Consider the following 22,072-nt stretch of genomic DNA (forward strand, 5'->3'; position numbering starts at 1 on the left):
CCCGTCTCCCCCAGCCCCTCCGCCCTGCACACCCCCACCTCACGGCCTGCCCTGTCTCCCCCAGCCCCTCCGCCCTGCACACCCCCACCTCACGGCCTGCCCCGTCTCCCCCAGCCCCTCCGCCCTGCACACCCCCACCTCACGGCCTGCCCCGTCTCCCCCAGCCCCTCCGCCCTGCACACCCCCACCTCACGGCCTGCCCCGTCTCCCCCAGCCCCCCCACCCTGCACACCCCCACCCCCACGGCCTGCCCGGTCTACCCTGCCCCAGGGACGCTGGGGAGCCCAGCCACAGCAGCCCCCCCCCTCCCCCGGAGCGCCCGCGCTGGAGCCGGGCTGCCCCGGAAGGATCTGACCGGCCACTTCCTGACATTGTCTCTCTGGACGCGGTCCGCGGGCGTCCAGCGCTCCAGGCCGGCCCCCTCCCGGCCCCGGCCTCCCGGACGTCCCCGCCCGCCCGGGGCACCGCGTGGTCACCGGGGCGACCGTCCGGCCGGGGCGGGGCCCACCTGGCAGGCCCCGAGGGTGGGCGGGGGACGCAGAGCCGCAGGAGGGGGGCTGGCCCGCCCCACCTGCACGCCCCGGGAAGGGCCTGTCCGCGCTTGATGGATGGCCCGAAGAAATGCCTGGCACTTTCTCTCCCAGCGGGGGAGGTGAGGCTGCGGCCACCTCTCCCCCGCATTCATTCGCATTCCTGCCCGCCTGCTCCGGAAGGGCTGGGGTGGGTGGCCAGAGCAGGAGCAGGGCCAGCCGAGAGTCACTTTGTCTACACTGGCAGGGGATGGAGGGGCCGGTGGCCAATCCACATCTCCACGGAGGTAAGAGAGGATCCACCTTCCTTCCTGGCTCCCCGGCTCCGGTGTTGGACAACAGAGCGTTCCTCAAACTGCTGTGGTCCGCAGACCCTGGGAGCCCCCAGAGACCCTTCAGGGGATAGATGAGGTCAAGACACTTTGCATCATCATACCAACACAGGCGTCCTCTTCGTGACTTGACAGGTACATTGAGGATAGGGAGGCAGTGCAGGCAAAAGGCTGGTGTTTTAGCTAAAATCAAGGCAGTGGCAGGAATGGGCACTCTATTCTTCATGACTCCACATTGGCAGTAAAAAAATACATAAAATAAAAAGCCAGCTTCTCTTAAGAATGTCCTTGGTAAAGCAACAACAAAATATTAACATGCGATTGGTTTATTATACTTATTTAAGTGAGTTAATAGGACTTGTTTTAATTTCTAATACAGTATATATGGATAGATTTAGCCCACATAAACAAGGACTCTTTGGGGCCCTCAGTGATTGTGAAGGGTGTAAATGGGTCCTTGGACCACAAGTGTCAGCACTACTAGGGAAGGTCACAGGCTATCAGGTAGCTGGAGGGACCTGCAGCCATTGTCAGATATTCCATTTCCAGCTCCAGGAGCATGTCTCATTTGGAGTAGAGGGTAGGGAACATGGCTGTGTCTTCTGGCAACCAACCTACTCTCCTTCTAGAGACAGTCACTAGAATAAAGACGTTAATGGCCTCTGCTCACAGGAGGAATTGATGTACGGGCCCACAACCCCTGCCAACTGTTCCTCCCCCCTATGCAGTGTGCCCAGTGTTGGGCTGGGGAGGGAACACAGGAGCGTCTATGCCCACATGGGCTGGGCCCAGATGTGGACTCCCCTCGTCTCCTAGATTCACCTATCATCCCTTTTCCTCATCCCCCTAGAAGTCCCAGTGTAGCAACTACCTTTGGTGTTGCTTTATTTATTGAAGGAGTGGGGGCACAGGATCCAGGGGTCCACACCCTAGCAACTTGACTTGGGTCAGGGTGGAGAGTGGGTGCCTGTGTCTGTGTGTGTGCCACTGGGCAGGACTGTGTGCTCCAGGTCCATGAACTCCCCAAGTTCTCCCAACACAGTCCTCCTTCGGGGGTCGTATCTGGTGTCTCCACTGGGGCTAGCACATTTGAGTTGTTCAAACGTTCTCTGATCCTTTGGCAATGGCGGGGCTGTGAGTGAGGCTGAGGTCTGGCACCTCTGTTACCTCGGCCCAAGGAAGGGACAGCCAGGAGGGGAGGCAGGTCAGCCTCGAGTGCTGCTCCCCCGTTCCCCCAGGAGCCAGTAGGTGCGAACTTTGCCTTTGCCCTGGAGGGGAAAAGAAGAGGCGGTTGAGGTGGGGAGTAGCACACCTACCCACATTCCCAAATGAGAGGACAGGTTTAGGGATGGCAGTGAGGTTGCTTGAGAAAGGGTCTGGGGGAAGGTAACCGCCTCTGGGACCCCAAGGGATGGTGAGGGCAGGGGCCTTCTTCTCTACCTTCATTTCTACATCTCCTCGAAGCTCCAGCTCAAAACCACCAAACTCTTCCAGAACGGCCTTGGTCTCAGAAGACAAGTGGATCTTCAGGGCTGAGAAGGATAAGGGAGAAGAAGGGAAGGTGAGGGATGCAAGAACTGGGAGCAGGGGAGATTGGGAACTGCAGGGTACAAGGACGCTCTCTCTCCTTTCTTTTGGCCTGAAAGCCTCCTAATTCAGAGCCCCACCCCTCCATATGGAGAGTCTGACCATACTGGCCTCCACCTTAGAATTCTAGAGCTGTGTTGTCCAACTGGTAGCCACTTGTGGCTATTTAAATTTAAATTAGTTCAAACTAGGGGTGCCTGAGTAGCTCAGTCAGTTAAGTGTCTGACTCTTGACTCTCAATTTTAGCTCAGGCCATGATCTCAGCATTGTGAGTTCAAGCCCTGCATTGGGCTTCACAGTGGGTGTGAGCCTAATTTAAAAAAATAATTAAAACTAGATACAGTTAGTGGATCCCTGGGTGGCTCAGCGGTTTGGCGCCTGCCTTCAGCCCAGGGTGTGATCCTGGAGTCCCGGGATCAAGTCCCGTATCGGGCCACCTGCATGGAGCCTGCTTCTCTCTCTGCCTCTCTCTGTGTGTCTCTCATGAATGAATAAATAAAATCTTAAAAAAAAAAAAAACACCTAAATACAGTTAAAAATCCAGTTGTATCGATCATCTTTCTTTCTTTCTTTTTTTTTCTTTAAAGATTTATTTATTTATCTTCAGGGTGCCTGAGTGGCTCAGTTGGTTAAGCATCTGCCTTGGGCTCAAGACATGATCTCAGGGTCCTGGGATGGAGGCCCACATCTGGCTCCCTGCTCAGGGGCGAGTCTGCTTCTCCCTCTGCCTCTGTGCTGTCTCATGTTCTCTACACACTTGATCTTAGCCAAAAGGCCGAGAAGCGATTCTCATGCTCTCTCTAAAATAAACAAGTGATTTTATTTTTTTACCATTTATTAAAGGTTTTATTTATTTATTCATGAGAGACACACACAGAGAGAGGCAGAGACACAGGAAGAGGGAGAAGCAGGCTCCATGCAGAGATCCTGATGTGGGACTCGATTCCGGGACTCCGGGATCATGCCCTAAGCCGAAGGCAGGCGCCCAACCGCTGAGCCACCCAGGCGTCCCAAATGGTTTTATTTATTTTAGAGAGAGAGAGAGCAGGAGTATGGGGAGGAGCAGAAAGACTCTCCAACACACTCCCATCTGAGCTCAGAGCCTGATGCAGGGCTTGATCCCATGACCCTGAGATCAGGACCTGAGCTGAAATCCAGAGTCAGACACTCAACTGAATGAGCCACCCAGGCACCCTGCACAACCACATTTTAAGTGATCAATATCCTCCTGTGACAGAGGTTACTCCAATGGACAGCACAGATTAAAGAACATACTGGACAACATTCTAGAATGCCACCAGGTTCCAGACAGACAGTATAGCATGGTGGCTCAGATCCTCCTCTGTCTAGCAAATCCCAGTTCAGATACTCACTTGGGGAAGTAGAATAAATTCTGTACCTCATTTTCCTATTCTGTAAAATGCTGTTAGTGACAGTATCCACCTCAAGGCCTTGTCATGAGGATTAAATTTAATATTCTTAAAGTATTTAAACAGATTCTGGCACACAGGAAGCAGTCTGTATGTGGTCATTGTGACTCCTGTTTAACTCAACACTCTTTTTATGGCTGAGGGAGCAGAGGCCTAGTGGAGGAGATCTGGCCCCTGGCCTAGTATTCCCCACACCTCTACCTTGCCCCTGCCACTCCTGGGGTCTGTATCATAGTGGCCTTGTTTTGTTGTTGAACCACTTTGGAGAACGTGCTCCTTGAAGACTGGACCTCAGTGAGGGCCTTTCTCCTACTCTTGACTGTTCCAGACCCAGGGACCAGGGAGTATCTGCTGAACCGAGACCCTCTGGGTGCCCATGTAGCCCTTTTCCTGCCATGAGTCTTGGATGGGGTCTGCATAAACTGCCTCCATTGGGTCTGGGGCGTCTTAATACCACAAGGCCTGGCAGTGAGTAGTCGCTCAATACATGTTGAATAGTGTTGAATATGGCAGGAAATAAGACTAGGGAAGAGGTAGGAGCAAGTATTTAATAGGTACCTACTGAATGCAGGGGTTGTGCTAGGTTTTCCACAATGCTGAGACAGGTATCGTTTTATAGATAAACAGCTGAAGCTCAGAAAAATTGAACCACGATTATGACCTAGTCATGTTATATGGGTTTCACACATAACTCTTCTAAGGTGTTTTATTCTCATCTGACAGATGAGGAAATGGAGCTGTGTGGTTTGTGGAGCTAAGATTCACACCTCGATGGGCTGCATGAAGCAAGAGGCAGCAGGGGGTTGCTAAGGATGGGCTTCCCTTGGGGGACTGATGGGACACTGGCCTGGAAAGACTTTCAACCACTTGGCAGGCGGGGAGCTGGATCTCTGACTGGATGGGAGGTGATGTGCCCTTGCTGACGTAGGGCTGGGAGGAAGAAGGTCGGGGCGGGGGACTGGTACACTGGGTGAGGGTGCTGCCCAAAGGACCCCTCCTGGCTCTAGCTTGTCTGCTCTCTTCAGCCTGCCCGGGGCAGCCACCTTACCTTCCCCGTTAGACTCCATTCTGGAGGCAGTGTTGACCGTGTCTCCAAAGAGACAGTAACGGGGCATCTTCAGCCCAACCACACCGGCACACACGGGTCCTGGACGGAGTGAAGGCCCCTCAGCCACAGGGAGCAAGGGTGTTAAGGATGGTCGGTGGGTGGAATGGATGCTGGTTGCTGGGCAGGTCTGAGGTGTTCCCGGAGAGTCAAGAGGTGGGACCTGAGGCCCTTGGGAATCCAGGTGGTGTGTGTGTGGTTGGGGCGGGTGAGGGGGGTGTCCCTTGGGGACAGTCGGGCCTGCAGATGGCCCCAGCCCCTAGGGTTCCCTCACCTGTGTGGATGCCGATTCGCAAGCGCAGCTCCTCCTGTGGCCGGTGGCGGATGCGGAAGGAGCGCACTGCGTCCAGCAGCGCCAGGGCCATGCGGGCCACCTCTCGGGCGTGCAGCAGCCCGTTCCTCACGGGGAGCCCCGACACCACCATGTAGGCATCACCAATGGTTTCCACCTGTGGGGCCCGCCAGAAGATGCAGGGCACGAGAACCGGCAATTTCTATTCCCTGTGCCACCATGTGCACCGTGTGCTGATCAGCGCCCCCATCCCCCAGGTTTCTCTGCCTGTCCCTGGGCTCCAGGTAACAGCCTCTGTCCTCATCTCTCGGTCTCACGGTCTCATCTCTTAAGGCCCTATGTCATTCCGCCCTTTACCTTTCTCTGACCCCGTCCAGTACTATGTGTTCTATTCCCACCCTCACCTTGTACACGTCAAAGTTGTCTATGACGGCATCAAAGCAAGTGTAGAGGTCATTGAGCAGGGTCACCACCTGCAAGGGATGAGAAGCCCAAGGGTATCAGGAGTCTGGGCCTCCTCTTGGGATGGGGTGGGGAGAGCAGCGGGCAGGCCTGATAGGGTGGAGATGCCAGGCCAAGCACGCGTGTCTGGTCTTCACCTGGGCTCACCTGCGCTGGCGCGCAGGCGTGCTCTGTGCTGGCTCACCTGCATGGGCGTGCTCTGTGCAGACAGGGCCGTGAAGCCTACAATGTCACTGAAGTAGATGGTGACGCTGTCGAAAGCTTCGGCCTGGACCGTCTCCCCGCGCTTCAGCTGCTCAGCCACGGAGCTGTGGGGGCAGAACGGGTGCAGGGTCAGAGCACAAGGCGCGGCCGCTGGGGGTGGCAGGCAGCTGGGGGCGGCAGGCGGTAGCAGGCCCTGGCACTCACTGAGGCAGGATCTGGTAAAGCAGGGCCTCGGCTCTGCGCTTCTCCTCCAGGTAGGCCTGGGTCCTCTCCTCCACCAACTCCTCCAGGTTGTTGGCGTACTGCTCCATGCGGGACAGCAGGTTGTCCAGGATGTTGCTACTGCTCTCCCTGAGGCCCAGGGGTGCCGCGGTGCAGGCGAGGGGGCGGCGGGCCAGTGAAAGAGGACCAGCACATGACTCAGGGCCCACCCTGGCACTCGCCCTTCCCAGGCTCCAGGCCAGCCCATCCCCAGGCTGCGGTGGGGCCCCGGGCAGGGTCGGGCTGGGGGAGCCGGGCATTCATCTCCCAGACCCCAGAGTCAGGCCTGAAGCTGCAGAGAGAGTGGCTACTGTGTTCATCTTTGTGGAGCGCAAGCTGGTTAGAAGGAGGCTGCGGTGGAGGTGGCCGGGGGACAAATGGGGACAGAGTGCGGACATCCAGGCTGGCAGAGGGGTGTGTGGAGGGCTCTGTGGGGTGGAAGTCCCTGTGGAGGGTCAGGAGGTGGGGGGTATGGGCTCCATGGGTCCTGCACCCCTTTAGACAAGGGGCCCTTGGGGCGATGTTGGGAGGGGTGGGACGGCTGGGTCACGCAGCACACATAGAGTGGGAGCTGCAGTGGGGTCCCTCTGCCTCTGGAAGAAGACTTATGTGTGGGGCAGTGTGGGGCACACTCTAGGGGGCAGGAGGGGCTGGGAACTACACCAGCAACCTGTTGAACTTGCGTAGCATCAGGCGAATCTGCTGGAAGGGTGGCCGCTCCTGCGGCTCCTCAGCCCAGCAACGCTGCATCAACTGCCCCAGCTCTTCCAGGTGACTCTGCAGGGCCAGGGAGGGCCGGAAGGGGGGCTGCTCACCCCGAGTCACGCGCTCCACGATTTCTGTGGTGAGGGCAGAGGGACTGACAGGAGGGGCCCTCCGAGGGCCAGGTAGAGACAGGGAGAGGGCCAGGCCGGGGACGGGGCAGGCATGCATCGGGGTCCCAGGCAGCAGAGCCACAGAGGCTGGGGGCTGAACCACATTCCAGGTGGCAGCATGCTGGTGACTCCAGGGGTCCCTCGCTCTGGGTCTCTCGCCCTGGGGCCACTTTAGTTGCAGCCGTGGCAGGGTTGGGGACAGGGTGGTTCTCTCTCACCTTTGGGGCTGAGGTCCAAACCTTCCACATGGAAGACACCGCTCCTTAGGGCAATTTCCTGAAGAATGATCCCAAAGCTGTAGACGTCACCTGCTTGGGAGCCCCGGGCAGGAGGTGAGGCCATTCGCAGGAGCTCAGGGGCTGTCCACAACTTTTCTGCAGGTCAGAGGTCAGGAGTCACAGGGCGAAGGGCGGGAGGAAAGGAAGTCCTGGAAGATGTGGCCAGAGCAATCTGGAGCCAGCATGCCCAATGCTACGGAGAAAGCCTGGAGACCATGGCATCAGGCTGCCCTTTCTGCTGGCAAATGAACTGAACCAGGAATGAGAAAGGTGTGCCACACCCTTCAGAAGCCAGACATCCATCCCCTTGCTGGGTGGGGCCTGGGTAGGGGGGGGTGTCTCAGGAGTCAGAGTTGGGGCTCACTAGCATAGAGGATGTGGCCTTGCTCTGGTTCCGGGTCCCTGAAACTCTCCAGCCCAAAATCGGTGATCTTGAGGACGAAGCGCCCATCCACCACACAGTTGGATGACTTGAGGTTGCCATGGGAGCAAATGGCCCCGTTGTGTAGGAACAGCATTCCCTGGGAGATTGTGGGGGGGCAGAGGTCTGGGGTGTGAGACCTGAAGTGGGGGAGAAGCATGCCCAGCCCCTCCCCTACACATCCCAGGCTCCTGTGCGCCCACCTTGACGATGTCGTTGGTGAGAGAATACCGGAACATCCAGTCTAACGTGATGCCCTCATTCTCCAGAATGTCCTGCTAGGCAATGAGTCACATATACACCTCGGGGACTCCAGGAGGGGTGCAAAGGCCTGCCCACAGACCCTGGCACGACGGGATGAAGCTCTGGATTTACTCTAGTGCATCCATCCCCTCGCCCTTTTTACAGATGGGGCAAATAAAGGTCAGAAAGACGGAGAAGCTTGCCTGAGGTCCTATGGCCAGTAGGGGACAGAATCAGGGTGAGACCCAGGTCTCCTGTCACCCCCTGTTCCCTCACCTGCAAGCTCCCACGGGGACAGTACTCTGTGAGGATACAGATGTTCGGGGGATCAGTGCAGGCACCCACAAACCTGGTCAAGTGTTCATTCTGTACGTCCCGCATCTGGAGGTGGGAGCCAGTATCAAGGGTCTGACAGAGATCTTATCCCTCACCAAGGGTCCCCCCACCCTCAGGGACCCCTCCATCTTCCTCATGCGCTGTTCACTTGGCAGACATCCTAGGACCCTGGTGGCTCCCACCAATGTCCTAAAGGACCCTCCCCCAGAATCTGCTCCCTGCCCACTGGGCCTCCTAATGCCTCCATCCCCAGAGGCATTAGATAGGGCCCCTCATGGGGCCCCAATCTCCCGTCCCTCCTCCAGGATGCCTCTCCTAGTCTCTTCTTCCACACACAGTATTTGAGGGTCCATCCCTGTCCTGGAACACCCTGTGGTCCCCCTGTAACCTTCCCTGTCTCTGGGACTCTCCCCTAGGCCCCTGCCTCACTCCCCCACATTACATGCTTCAGCTCAAACAGGACTTTTCGCGTCAGCTCAATGCGCTTACGATTCACACGTTTCACAGCCACGAGGTTGCCCTGGGCAAGGAATGGAGGATGTCACTGAGATGGCCCAGTGGTGGGGTTCCAAGTGCTCCAGGGACACTGTGCCCACCCCGAAGACAGCAGTCCTTCCTCTGGCCCACCTTATAATACGCTGTCTTGGCAAACACTTGGAACTGGCCCTCTGTGGTCAGCAGGGAGCCGTAGTTGGAGCCTCTCTGGAGGGACGGAGAGCAGGAGAGGACAGGCAGTCAGCCTGGGAGCTCCACCATACGCACGAGTCCCTGGCCCGGCGGCCTAACCTCTGTGTCATCCTGCTTCTCAGTCCACATCATCAAATTCTTTCCTTATTTCTCTCTCTCTCTCTTTTTAAGATCTTATTTGAGAAAGAGAGAGGGACAGAGAGAAAGAGAGAGAGAGCGCACATGCACAAGTGGGGGGTGGGGAGGGAGGGGCAGAGGCAGAGGGAGCAGGAGACTCCCCACTGAACAGGAGGCCCCGAGGTGGAGCTCAATCCTAGGACTCCAAGATCATGACCTGAGCCACCCAGGCACCCCTCGTTTCTTCTTTAAATGTATTTTTGCGTATACTATTTTTTAAAAGATTTACTTATGTATTCTTTTTTTTAAGGATTTTATTTATTTATTCATGAGAGACACAGAGAGAGGCAGAGACATAGGCAGAAAGAGAAGCAGGCTCCCTGTGGGGAGCCTGATATAGGACTGGATCCCAGGACTCCAGGATCACACCCTGGGCTGAAGGGAGGCCTCAACCGCTGAGCCACCCAGGCGTCCCTTATTTATTTATTCATGAGAGACATAGAGAGGCAGAGACATAGGCAGAGGGAGAAGCAGGCTCCCTGCAGGAGTCTGATGTGGGACTCAATGTGGGACTTGATCCCGGGACTCCAGGATTATGCCCTGAGCGGAAGGCAGATGCTCAACTGCTGAGCCACCCAGGCGTCCTGCATACACTATTTTTGATCTTTGAAAGCCTCCTATGAAAGAGGCTGCAAGGACGTAATCATTATCTGAGGTGGTCTCAGAGGGGCTGCAGGCCTCGCCTCAGGTCACACAGCAAGCAAAGGCCCTCTACCCTAGCACCAGGCACTGCCCTGCCCCCACCCACACTCCCCCCCCCCCCCACCACGAGGGTTCTTACCCCACTCAGGGTCAGCCTGCTGCCTGTGCTCCGGAGGTGCCTCTCAAGGCTGCTGGGCTGCACGTCCTCCCAGCGCACCCGCCACAGCTCTGAGGCCAGTTCCTTCTCCAGCTGCATCTTCCTGGGGTGTGAGACCTCCATCTGAACCCACGTCTGAACCCCTGACCCTGTGCTGGGTAGCTTAGCAGCCCCACCTCAGAGCCCTGGGAGCAGGGCAGGTGCTGACAGGTGGCTGGGGGAGTCCTCTCCTGTCAGCTGAGAGTCAGGATGTGTGGGGGAAGTCCTGCCTGCCCCTTGGGGACCTTGGGCAGTCACTTCATGTCTCAGCCTCCTGTCCTCCTGGCCAAGTGTCCTGATTTGGGGACTGGAGACCTCGACATTTATTTCAAAGCATTATTATAAGAATGAAAAGAAATAGTGCACGGCAGGGCCTGGCACACAGTCTAGGCTCAAGCAGCACTCATCTTCCCCTCCTTGCATTCTTCTGGAATTAACATCTGCATTCCATCTTGGCCTCCCACTGGAAGGCAGGAGCGGGGCTCCTTCACATCCTCCTCCACTCTGGGTCCAGCACCCAGCACCCAGCACCCGGCACTGTTCATCACCCCTGCTCACCTGGCAGGGCCAGTGCTACAGGGCTTGAACCATCATGCTCCATCAGGTCTGCACGCCAGTCAGAAGGGAGGACAGAGCAGCCCCCAGGCCAGACCCAGGCACCTGTGATGCCCACCTGCTATCTCCCAGACTCGTCTGCCCTCCTCCTTCTCTTCTCCCTGGGTCCTAAGGCTTTTTAGCCTCTGTCCTTCCCCATCTCCTATGGCTTTCCTCCACTGCCCCTCCCCCACCCCAGGTCCCTGCTGCCTCCTCTGCTGGTTCTGCAGGCCTCCCAGCCTCACTCCCCACCCTCATCCCAAGGCTCACCTGTATATGAAGAAGGACACGGTCAGAATGCTCAGCAAGGAGAGGCTGCCCACCAAAGCCAGCACTTCCAGGGTGGAAAAGTGATCTGTATAGGAGTTCAAGTTACAGGAAGAGAGATTTTGCTTCGAGAACAGGAGGAGGAAACTTCTAATAGTTAATCAGTGAACTAGGAAGATGGATGAAGGGAGGAAAAAGGCAGGAGGATTCTCTCCAGAAAGCCCACAGCGTGGGAGAGGAACACCTCTGATTCCTGAGGCAGGGAGATGATGGAATGTCTCCAGAATGGAGGCCTGGAAGGCAAGAGGCAGTCACCTTGGCTGCAAGCTGGGTCCTCGTTGTCAAAGCCGCATTTGGGGATGTCAGGAGGTGGGTACCCCAGGGGCCAGCTCAGTTTGCGCCCCGGCACAGCCACCAGCTCTTGGGAAGTCCCGTTGTAGTTCAGAACAACCTATGGGAGGGCCAGAGTGGTAGGTGGGCCAAACCTGGGGTAACGCCTCAAGTCTAGGGGAGCAGGGCTGCTTCCCGCACACCCCATGTCTGCTTCCAGGGCCTGTATCGGGCCGTCCACAACTTAGCAAGCCTGATGAGTACCCATGTTGTCCGAGTGGAAAAGTCTGGCTTTATAAAGAGAACTCTGTGTAGAACCCCAAATTTGACATTGAGAAAGTTTATAATCTCCGATAGGAGCACATAGCAAACAGGAAAAGGCCATGTTGTCAGGCCATGTTCCCAGGCCTAACCTGTGCACCCCTCCTACAGGAAGTCTTCCCTGGATGATTTGCTCCCTAGCGTGTGTGGCTTCAATTCCCTCCTGCTCCTGAACTTGAAGAGTTGTGTGGTCCCCACGTCAGCCTGTTTCTGCTGGGAGAGGGTCCTGCCCACTTTAGGAGACATGGGACTTCCTGAGGGTAGGCTGTGCTCCCCCCCTCAGACATGGGGTTCCCCAAGGCTAACACCTATGAGTCACTATCATTCTAGTTGCTCCTCCAGATCTTTTACCCAGGGCTCTCCAAAAGTGAGCAAGCATGGTAGGGTGACCCAGAGCAGACAGATGCCCTGGCAGGGCTGTGGTGGCGAGGGGGAGCATGAGATGTCATTCCCAGGGGGTACCGTCCTCTGAGGCCACAAGCTCACCCTGAAAGTGCCAGTCTCAGGATGCATGTCCCAGAGGGAGAAGTCGGTCTCCCGATCTCCATTGCTGTCCATTTTCAAGTATCCTGTCACACCTGTGGCATGCATGAAGATGGCTGTTTTGAGAAAGTGGAAGTTCCACACACTCCCCTCAGGTTATCTCTACCCCTTGATCTTCTCTGCCCTCTAAACACATGTGTGTGTATGATATACACACATGTATTACTAATAACGACAGAAAGGGCATATGTTTCAGCAGTAGGAATGAATGAGGTCGGGCACTTAGGAGGACTTCTTTAGAGAGCAGGGAAGATGGGAAAGAGCCCCGGGGAAGATATAAGAAAGGGAAGGACAGGCATGGCTGAGTGACCCCCTTAGCGGTAGGCTAGAGGCTTCCTGGGACCTCCTGCCTGGGGCACCCCACAGTAGCCTATCTCTATCACCTCCAGCCTCTGACCTTGGAAGCTTCGGTTCCTCATCCGCTGAGTGATGGCCTCCCCATCTGTGACAGCTCCCCCATGTGCCAGAGTCTCTGTCACTGCCTGGACATAGAGCAGCAGTCCATCGTGGAAGGACGCTGGGATGGTGTTCACCTGCAGGTGCCAGCAGAGCTAGGCTGGGGTGGGAGGGATGAGGGGTTCCAAGTGGGCCCTATGGGGGGAGGACATGGGGGCCCTGGGGGCTTGGATGAAGGTGAGAGGAAACATCCCCACGGGACAGAGATTTTTACTGCTTCTAAGATGCCTCCACATATCTCTCTGCTTCTGAATGCTACTGGGCAGATAGGGCAGGACAAGTCATCATCATTTTACTGATGACGACCTGAGTTTCTGAAGCTGAGCAACTTGTCAAGGTCCCTCTTGGTCGTCAGGAGAACATGGCAACTGGGGGAAGGGGAAACAGGGGAGGCATGGGCATACAGAGAGGGCTGAGAGAACAGGCTGGCTGCCAGCAGAGGGCCATGGAGAGGGGGCTGGATGTCCATGCTGGAGGGTCCCAGGACCCCTCCTACCAGGCCGTCCTCCACGGTGAAGTTGAACTGCTCATGGGCCAGGTGTTTTAGCTGCTGCAGGAACTCCAAGTACTCAGGATTCTCCGGCTCTTTATAGGTAATGATTTTAGCAGCCTGAGGAAAGGGTCAGAGCTGATCCAGTCCTCCCAGTAGCCTGGGGCCCACCTCTCCCAGGGCATCTCTGCTTCGCTCAAGGGCAAAGTGGAAAGGCTGTCAGATGCTGCCTGCTCCAAAGCATGGATCCAATGGGATGGCTTCTCTAGGTGTCTTGGTGGGTGGCAATGGAGCATCCTCCCACCTCAAGCCCATTCGCTCATCTTTTTAGCCTCCTGGCTCAGAAGTCTCCCGGCCCTCTCTATACAGCCATCAGCCCTCCTGGCCTGCTTACCTACCTTCCTGAGCAATCAAGAGCCTCTTTTCTGGAACCCCTTCAGACCTGGAGGAGGAACCTAGGGCCTAGAAGCTAGGTGCCACAAGCTCAGAGTCCCACAGCCTGGGTTTACAGCCTGGACACACCTGAAAGGCCTGGTGGGCACTGACATCCTGCCCATCCCCTCTCTCCCAGGGCCTGTGGGGAGCAAGGCCGGGGGCACCTTGCAGGCTGTGTCCAAAGAGGTCCAGGTGGAAGAACACGTAGTCCTCCCCACTCAGACCAGCTTCCATGGCCAAAAGCATCAGAGTTCTGAAGGCATCCGGGGAGCTGCATATGTAGATAACTGGGGAGGAAGGGGGGTGGTCAGAAAGAGAGAAAAGCCTAGACCGCGGCGGAGTGGGTCAGGGAACTCGGGGAAGAAGTCCCCAGACTCCGGGCTGCTCCAGGCGGCGGCGGGAGAAAGGTGGAGAGCGCTGGGAGGAGTCGGTGGGCGCCCGCGGTGGAAGGAGCAAAGCTAGCTGGAGGCGGGCCGGCGGAGCCAAAGGTGGGGAAGGTGGGGTCAGCCGGAGAGGGAGAGGAGGCGGGCCGGCGGGAGGGGGAGGGTGGGGGGAAGATGGAGGGAGAGGCCGCTGGGAGGAGGCCGAAAATGGAGGAGGAGGAGGGCCGGGCAGAAGCCGAGGCCCCCGGAGCGTCAGGGCGCAGCAGGCACCCCCCACCCCGTGACCCCGGGGCGAGCGGACGGAGGCCGGGGGCCCCGGGGGCTGCGCGGAGCTGGAGGACACCGGCCGGCTCGCCCCTCACCTCGGCCTTGGCGCCTGACGGTGTGCAGCAGCAGTGCGTACTGGTCTAGGTCGCCCTCGGCGAACTCCAGGTGGTCCACGGTGATGTTGAGGCGCTCGCGCACGCGCACGTACAGCCCCTCCACCACGAAGAAGCAGGGCTGGTCGTCGCCCGGCCGGTAGGCGTAGAGCACCAGCGCCCGGCGCTCCCAGCCCAGCCGTCGGTGCAGCGCCGCCACCAAGTCGCCCAGCTTGGCGTGGCTGGGCCCCGCGCGGGTGGTCAGCGCGTACTCGTCTTTAGCCCCGAAGCCCAGCGCGGGGGCGCCGGCGGTCAGCAGCGGCACTCGCCAGTGCGCGGTGAAGCGCCCCACCGGGGCGGCGGCGTACACGCAGCCGGGGCCCAGGAACACCGCGGGGCTGTGCTCCCACTTGAGGTCCACGGCGGCCAGCGGCGCGGCCGTGTCGGAGCAGACGCCCAGCGCGTTCTCGCTGCTGCCCAGCACCGTGCGCACCGTCCAGCCGGGCAGCAGGTCGGGCTGCGCTCTCACCGCGGCCAGAGCCAGCTCCACCGCCGGCCCCACGCGCGCCCACGACCACGGGTACGAGGTGTTGGCCAGCGGCAGCACCACGGCCACCGTCAGGTTGCCCGCTTGGCTGCCCGGGAGCAGCAGCAGCAGCAGCAGCGGCGGCGGCGGCGGCGGGAGCGGGAGGGCGCCGGCGGGGCGCCCGGGGCGCAGCATGGCCTCGGCGGGCAGCTCGGCGGGCGAGTGCGCCCCGTACACGGCCTCCTCCGCCCCTTCGGCTCGGCGGCCCGCCGTCACGGGCACCCGGCGCGCGCACCCCGGGGCACGCTGCCCCCTCGAGCGGGGCCGCTCGGGGTCGGGGGCGCGTGGCGGGCGCCGGCGGGGGGGCAGGTGGGCGCGAGCCGCGGGGACCTGGGCGCGGAGGACCAGCGCGCCGGTGCGTGTGTGCCGGGAGGAGCGAGCGGTCGGAGGAGGAGGGTGGGAGAGGGCGCGAGGGAGGGAAGGGGAGTGGAGTGTGTGTGCGCGCGTGAGCGCCGGCCCCGGGAGGGTGCCAGCGGGGGCGTCCGGCCGTCCGGGGGGGACAGGGGAGGTCCCGAGCCCTGCTCCGAGTCCTTCCTCCCGCCGCTTCCCCTCCCAGACTCGGCGACTGGATCTTTAACCCCTTCGTCCCCGCCCCGAAGTGGCGGACCTGCCCGCGCCCCCAGCCCGCGCGCTTTCCCCAGGGACCCTCCACGCCCTCCGGCTCCGAGAGCCGCGCTCAAGGCGGGGGCCTCCTTGCTGCGCGCGGGAGCGGACCCAGGGGACTTGAGGGGGCCGCGGGACCGCGGTGCGCCCCACCTCGCCCCTCCCCCTCCCTGGCTCCGTGGGGGGGGCTGTGCTGTTGGGGATCTTGGCAAGGAAAGGTGTGAGTGTGCGCAAGTGTGTGTGCCTGCGGGTGGACGCGAGGGGGGCGGGTTTCTGGAAAGGGCGTGGAAGTGGGGGAGCCCCGGGTCCTCGTGACTCGGCTCATCCAGGACCGCCCCCGCCCCCCAGCTTCGGGTCGGGCGGGTTCGTGGGGTACAGGGACCCAGCGGCCGGGCGGAGTTAACCCTTAGTTCCCACACAGGTTTAGGGATGGGGAGCTGGGGTGCGGGGGACGACGACCGGGGACCGCCGGAGCCGCTCCCGGAAGGCAAGTGTGAGTTTGTTTCGGGTTGAGGGGGATATTTAAGTGGGATTTGCAGTGGCGGCGGGAGACGGGGCTGGAAACGACCACCGGAGGCATCCACTGGGCGCCGGGTTAGGGGTCCTGACCGCCGCCGCCTGTCCCCGTTGTGGAGCCGCTCCGCCCCCTCGCGGCGGGCAGGGGTCACTGACCCCTTCGCGACACCCGCCCGCCGACTGTGCGTGGGCTGAAGGTGAGTATGCGGACGGTAGTGCCTTGGAGGAGCCTGCGTGGGACGAGTGGTGGTACTGAGTGATCTGACTGAGGACCGCAGCGCAGAGATGGATAAACTGCTAAGAGGCCCAGGTGAGGATTTAACTTTTGCTTGCTTTGGGACCAGGAAAATCTCCTAAGAGAAATAATGCAGCAAGAGTAGAACAATGAACAGGGATTCTGTGCAGAGAGCAGAATACGGAAGTATATTCCCTATTTCTGGAATTTTTGGAGAATTTTGGGACCATTTTTTCTTATGGTCTAGAACAAATGGTATACCCCGGGACCAACTTCAGATGCAGGAATGTTTTGTTCTGACTGCATTCATTCTCTTTCTCTATATTTGACTTAATTGCCTACACTTAAAAATCAGCAAATGAGGGGTGCCAGGCTGCCTCGGTCAGGGTGGGACTCTTTTTAAAATTTTTATTTATTATTAGCTTTCATTTTTTTAATTTTTATTTATTTATTTATGATAGTCACAAAGAGAGAGAGAGAGGCAGAGAGAGAAGCAGGCTCCATGCACCGGGAGCCCGACGTGGGATTCAATCCCGGGTCTCCAGGATTGCACCCTGGGCTAAAGGCAGGCGCCAAACCACTGCGCCACCCAGGGATCCCTATTATTAGCTTTTAAAATATTTATTTTAAACTTTTTTTTTTTTTTTTTTATGATAGGCACACAGTGAGAGAGAGAGAGAGGCAGAGACACAGGCAGAGGGAGAAGCAGGCTCCATGCACTGGGAGCCCGACGTGGGATTCGATCCTGGGTCTCCAGGATCGTGCCCTGGGCCAAAGGCAGGCGCCAAACCGCTGAGCCACCCAGGGATCCCTTAAAAGATTTATTTATTTATTCATGAGAGACACAGAGAGGCAGAGACATAGGCAGAGGGAGAAGCAGAGACATAGGCAGAGGGAGAAGACCACTCCTTGTAGGGAGCCTAATGCAGGACACGATCCCCGCACCCCAGGATCACCACCTGAGCTGAAGGCAGATGCTCAACCACTGAGCCACCTAGATATCCCCTTACTTTTTATTTTTAAAGATTTATTTACCTATTCGAGAGAGTGAGAGAGAATGGGATGAGGAGGGGCAGAGGGAAAGAAAGAACCTCAAGCAGGCTCCCCACTGAGCACAGAGCCCCTCACAGAACTCAACCCCAGGACCCCCAGATCATGACCTGAGCCGAAATCAAGAGTCTAATGCTTAACGGACTGAGTGAGCCAGGTGCCCTGAGGGTGGGACTCTTTGATGGCCTGAGTTCAAGCTCCAAGTTGAGCACAGAGCTTATTCAAAGTAAATAAATAAAATCTGCAGATGGCACATGAACATTTGGATTTCTGACTTGTCTTGAAATATCAGAGGGCTGGCAATAGATAAGTCTTGCATCCCTTCCTTGAGGTGAATCTAGTCCGTTACAGATCCTTCCTACCCACCCTGTCCGGTGTGCTCCACCTGCCTGGCTGCTGTAGGAGTTTATGTCTTCAGTCCAGAGATGTGATGTAAGCATGCAGGAATGACTAGGAGAGGCAAGAGAGGGCAGTAGAGGGCAGGTCATGCAAGCATTTGTGTGGTAGACCTAATGTCTGTCCTATATGGGAGGATAAGAGAGATAAATAGGAGATTGGGACACTTTTTTGGGGGGGGGGGCATTCTTAAAAATTAGTTTTATTGAGGTATAACTGATATGGCATAAACGATACATATTTATTTATATAGTTGATGAGTTTGGACATACATACTACATCTGTGAAGCATCACCACCACATCAAGGTAATAAACATATCCATCACCTCCACTGTTTCCTTGTGTCCTTGTGTGTGTATTAACAACACTTAACATGAGATCTACCCTCTTAAAATGTTTTTAACTAACCCCTTTGTTTTATTTTTTTAAAGATTTTGTTTATTCATGAGAGAGAGAGAGACAGAGACATAGGCAGAGGGAGAAGCAGGCCCCCCACAGAGAGCCTGTTGTGGGACTGGATCCAGGATCCCGGGATCAAGCCTTGAGCCAAAGGCTGATGCTCCACCGCTGAGCCACGCAGGCATCCTTAACCCCTTTATTTTTTTAAGTAAACTATCCCCCACTTGGGGCTCAAAGTCATCCCTAAGACCAAGAGTTACATGTGCTACTGACTGAGCCAGCCAGATGCCCCTCCTTTTTTAAAGATTTTATTTATTTATTTGAGAGAGAGTAAGCAAGCAAAAGAGAGTGATAAACATGAGCGCAGGGAGGGGCAGAGGGAGAGGCTGAACAAGGAGCTGGATGTAGGGCATGATCCAGGACCCTGGGATTATGACCTGAGCCAAAGGCAGATGCTTAACTACATCCCAGGTGCCCCTCTTAACAACTTTTTAAGTGCATAATATTGTTGACTATAGAGAAATATTTTATAAGTAGAATCAATTGGACATCAAGAAGAAAAGACAATACACACATAATTGAAGTTTATGTGACATCGATCCATCTGCTGAAGAGCTGAAAAAGCAGGTTTTTGGGGAGTGATAACAATTTTAGTTTATTGGGTGTGTGGGGGGGTGCCTATAGATCCCCAAGTGGAAGTGTCCAATGGCCTATTGGATTAGTGGAGTGGAGCTCAGGAGAAACGACTACATTCAAAACTAATTTAGTAATTGAGCCCCTCTTCCAATAATGAATGGAACAATTTGCCCAATCCCTGAGCTGAAGACAACTGAAAATGTTAGATGAAGTACTTTGAAAACTCACAGCACTAATAAGACAGTGAGGAATTATTGGTGTTAAGAACATGAAAGACAGGAAAGCAGAGAGGGGAGACCAGTAGTAGGACTGCTTTTATCTTGGGGTTGTTTGCAGATTGGAACTGGTGGCAGCAAATGAGCTGTGTGGGGCAAATGAGACAAAAATTATAGTCCAAATGTCCCCCAAAATGAGAAACCTGGAAAACCACCTTCTGATTTGGGTTTAGGATCCTGAAAGCTGCCCTCCTGAGGGAAGACTTGGAATTGGGTAAACCAGAAGTAAAAAAATTCACAGCCCTAAATTAAAAACAAAACAAAACAAAACAAAACACAATTGGGGACGCCTGGGTGGCTCAGTGGTTGAGCGTCTGCCTTTGGCTCAGGGCGTGATCCTGGAGTCCTGGGATCGAGTCCCACATCGGGCTGCCTGCATGGAGCCTGCTTCTCCCTCTGCCTGTGTCTCTGCCTTTCTCTCTCTCATGAATAAATACATAAAATCTTAAAAAAAAAAAAGAAAATTAAGAATCAATCAATAGGTTTAACAGTAAGACTCAAGTGAAGAGCGAGTAATGCACTGGAAGAAAGAATGGAGGAACTACCCAAAATGAAGCACAGATTAAACAGGAATGTGTTTAGAGTGTTAGAGACAGATAGGATGATGTGAAAAAAATCTGACATACCTTTATTTGGAACCCAGGAAGGAGTGGGGAATAAAGCCACAGATTCAAGAAGTTCAACAAATCTCAAGATTAAGAACGTCTACATTTGGGGGTGCCTGGGTGGCTCAGAGGTTGAGCATCTGCCTTCAGCTCAAGGTATGATCCCAGATTCAGAGATTGAGTCCCGCATCCAACTCCCTGTAAGGAGCCTGCCTTTCCCTCTGCCTGTCTCTCTATCTTTGTGTCTCTCATAAATAAATAAATAAAATATCTTTTAAAAAGGACGTCCACATTTGAACCCACCAGGGTGAAATAGCAGGAAATTAAATCAAAGGCAAAATCTTTAACATAGGGATGCGTGGGTGGCTCAGCCTCTGCCTTTGACTCAGGTCATGACCCTGGGGTCCTGGAATTGAGTCCCACATCCGACTCCTGTTCCGTCTCTGCCTCTCTCTCTCTCTCTCTCTCTCTCATGAATAAATAAAAAATAAAATCTTTAAAAAATATTTAAAATAGAAAAAAAGATGACTGATTACCTTCAAAGGAGCAACCATGGGATCCCTGGGTGGCACAGCGGTTTAGCGCCTGCCTTTGGCCCAGGGCGCCATCCTGGAGACCTGGGATTGAATCCCACGTCGGGCTCCTGGTACATGGAGCCTGCTTCTCCCTCTGCCCCCCCCCCCTCTCTGTGTGACTATCATAAATAAAAACAAACAAACAAAAAAAAAGGAGCAACCATTAGGTTGGCAAAAAAAAAAAAAAAAGTTTTTTCACAGCAAAAATGGAGGCCAAAGATAGTAAACTAATATAGCAAATGTGCTGAAAGAAAATAACTTCCAAGCTAGAGTTCCTTATCCAGAGAAAATTATGGGGCACGTGGGTGGCTAAATGCCTGTGGAGCCCCAACTTTTGATCTCAGGCTCCTGAGTTTGAGCCCCATGTTGAACTCAGGAAAGAAAGAACAAAAGAGAAAGAAAAAAAATACATACAGGATTTAAGTTCTGTATACATACACACCTACCAAGAGAAATGCACGCAACTGGCCCCAGGACTCTTGCACACAGATGTTCCCAGCGGCTTTATTCATAATGGCTCCCAAGTGGAAACAACCCAAATGTGTTCCCGGGGCCCAGTACGTGGGAGAGGGACTCTACAGGGGAGTGGACGAATTGATGTCATGGAATGCTACTCCTAACTAAAATCGGCACATTGCTGATACATGCAAACACGTGGGAGGGGCTTGAACCGTGTCAAGCAAGAGAAACTGGACAGAAAGTACAGACATTCCTGTGAAGTTGAGAACAGACGCAGCCAACCTGTGCTCACAGAAATCGGAGTTGGGGTGGCCCGTCGGGCGGGCAGAGGGTCAGGAGCGCAGACACAAGTCCTTTGTCCTCACCTGGGTGATGGTTGCGCGGCGGAGCCCATCACTCAGTTAAAGTAGAGGAAAAGCTTGCGGTGCTGCATGTTGCTTGGCCGTCTCTGAGTGGGTGACCCAGCAGCCACCGCGTGTGACCCTGGGGCTGCAGCGGAGTCCTCCCTACACTGTCCACCAGCGGGGAAGCACACAGACCGCAAATCTCTGCTGAAAGTAGAAAACGTGCGGGCAGTGAAGTAAACGTATCCGGTGCAGAAGGGGAGAAGCCGGAGAGAAAGGACCCGGGAGGGACCGGCTGCCCGCGACTCGGGGGCGGGAGAAAGAGCGCCTGCCTATGCGCGCTCGGAGCCACCTGGCGGGGGTGGGGGGCAGGTGCCCTGGGGGTCGCGGAGGGAGGGGAACCTGGGGGAGCGAGACCTTCCCCAGGCGACTCGGGTTCCTCCTCCTCTGCAGCCTCCCCTCAGCGCTTTTTCTGAACTTTTTTTTTTTTTTTTTAAGATTTTATTTATTCATGAGAGACACACAGAGAGAGGCAGAGACACAGGCAGAGGGAGAAGCAGGCTCCAGGCAAGGAGCTTGATGCGGGAATACATATAAGGACCCCCGACATCACACCTTGAGCCACCCAGGTGCCCCTGAAGGGTCTTTCAAAGGCTGCCTCGGTTTCTCCTCTAGTCTAACCCGTTGTCATCAGGGCTTTCCGTCTGATAGGAGTCTGATCAGCTTCTCTTGCCTCAGGTTCCCGCCTTCGGTGAGCCCCGCCCAGGCGTGTAGCGTTGCCTGAAGTCCCTTCCCATCCCCTTCACTGCATTTTGGCAAAAACGGTTCTAAAGGCTGCATTTTTGAGGGAGGAAAAGGTGATTATAAGCACTAAAAGTACGTGCAGCACCCAAGGAAAAGATGTAACACCTTATAGCAGAGGATGGTTTCGATCCATCGACCTCTGGGTTATGGGCCCAGCACGCTTCCGCTGCGCCACTCTGCTACTGGTGTCGTTAGCCTCTCAGCATCCTAGACGAAGCTCTGTCCAGTCATTTTTGCACCGCGCCACCTAGTGCCTGCCTTAAAAAAAAAAAAAAAGGTTGTTACTGTGAAATCTGTTCTTATTGGCTAATTTCTGACACAGCAGGCGCTTCTTATTGGCTTGCAGGCCGGT

The 22,072-nt window shown here is 56.0% G+C and overlaps 1 protein-coding gene and 1 non-coding gene across 7 annotated transcripts; both read right to left on the bottom strand.

Annotated features, from left to right (window-relative positions):
• Nucleotides 1-1,172: 1,172 nt before the first annotated feature.
• On the bottom strand, nt 1,173-15,357 carry NPR1 (natriuretic peptide receptor 1). 6 transcript variants are annotated; one of them, XM_025428899.3, is made up of 22 exons: nt 14,240-15,357; nt 13,582-13,781; nt 13,066-13,179; nt 12,511-12,646; nt 12,057-12,148; nt 11,235-11,370; nt 10,923-11,007; nt 10,002-10,122; nt 8,984-9,058; nt 8,799-8,876; nt 8,297-8,401; nt 7,981-8,052; nt 7,721-7,877; nt 7,297-7,452; nt 6,874-7,042; nt 6,147-6,293; nt 5,923-6,046; nt 5,681-5,749; nt 5,259-5,433; nt 4,928-5,026; nt 2,303-2,394; nt 1,173-2,130 (listed from the first exon to the last, which is right to left on the bottom strand). In XM_025428899.3, exons 1-22 carry the CDS (start codon nt 14,955-14,957, stop codon nt 2,068-2,070), a joined length of 3,183 nt encoding a protein of 1,060 aa, XP_025284684.3. In that variant the 5' UTR covers nt 14,958-15,357; the 3' UTR covers nt 1,173-2,067. The 6 variants fall into 6 exon arrangements, with proteins under 6 accessions (XP_025284684.3, XP_048968596.1, XP_048968597.1 ...); XM_049112639.1 differs by having other exon boundaries at nt 4,928-5,155; XM_049112640.1 differs by having other exon boundaries at nt 7,981-8,055.
• Nucleotides 15,358-21,829: 6,472 nt separating this feature from the next.
• TRNAM-CAU (transfer RNA methionine (anticodon CAU)) lies at nt 21,830-21,901 on the bottom strand. Its single transcript has one exon. It is a non-coding gene; the product is annotated as a tRNA-Met (tRNA).
• Between the last annotated feature and the right edge of the window lie 171 nt (nt 21,902-22,072).

The sequence above is a fragment of the Canis lupus genome, chromosome 7, assembly GCF_003254725.2.
Source record: "Canis lupus dingo isolate Sandy chromosome 7, ASM325472v2, whole genome shotgun sequence".
In the NCBI taxonomy this organism is placed as follows: domain Eukaryota; kingdom Metazoa; phylum Chordata; class Mammalia; order Carnivora; family Canidae; genus Canis; species Canis lupus.

Excerpts from the sequence above, each read along its gene's own strand:
- NPR1 (XM_049112638.1), bottom strand. The coding sequence starts at position 14,957 with ATGCTGCGCCCCGGGCGCCCCGCCGGCGCCCTCCCGCTCCCGCCGCCG. Across the intron at positions 12,647-13,065 it reads TCACCGTGGAGGACGGCCTG|GTGAACACCATCCCAGCGTC; the intron begins GTAGGAGGGGTC and ends TGGCACCTGCAG. Across the intron at positions 7,043-7,296 it reads TTTGGACCTCAGCCCCAAAG|AAATCGTGGAGCGCGTGACT; the intron begins GTGAGAGAGAAC and ends CCCTCACCACAG.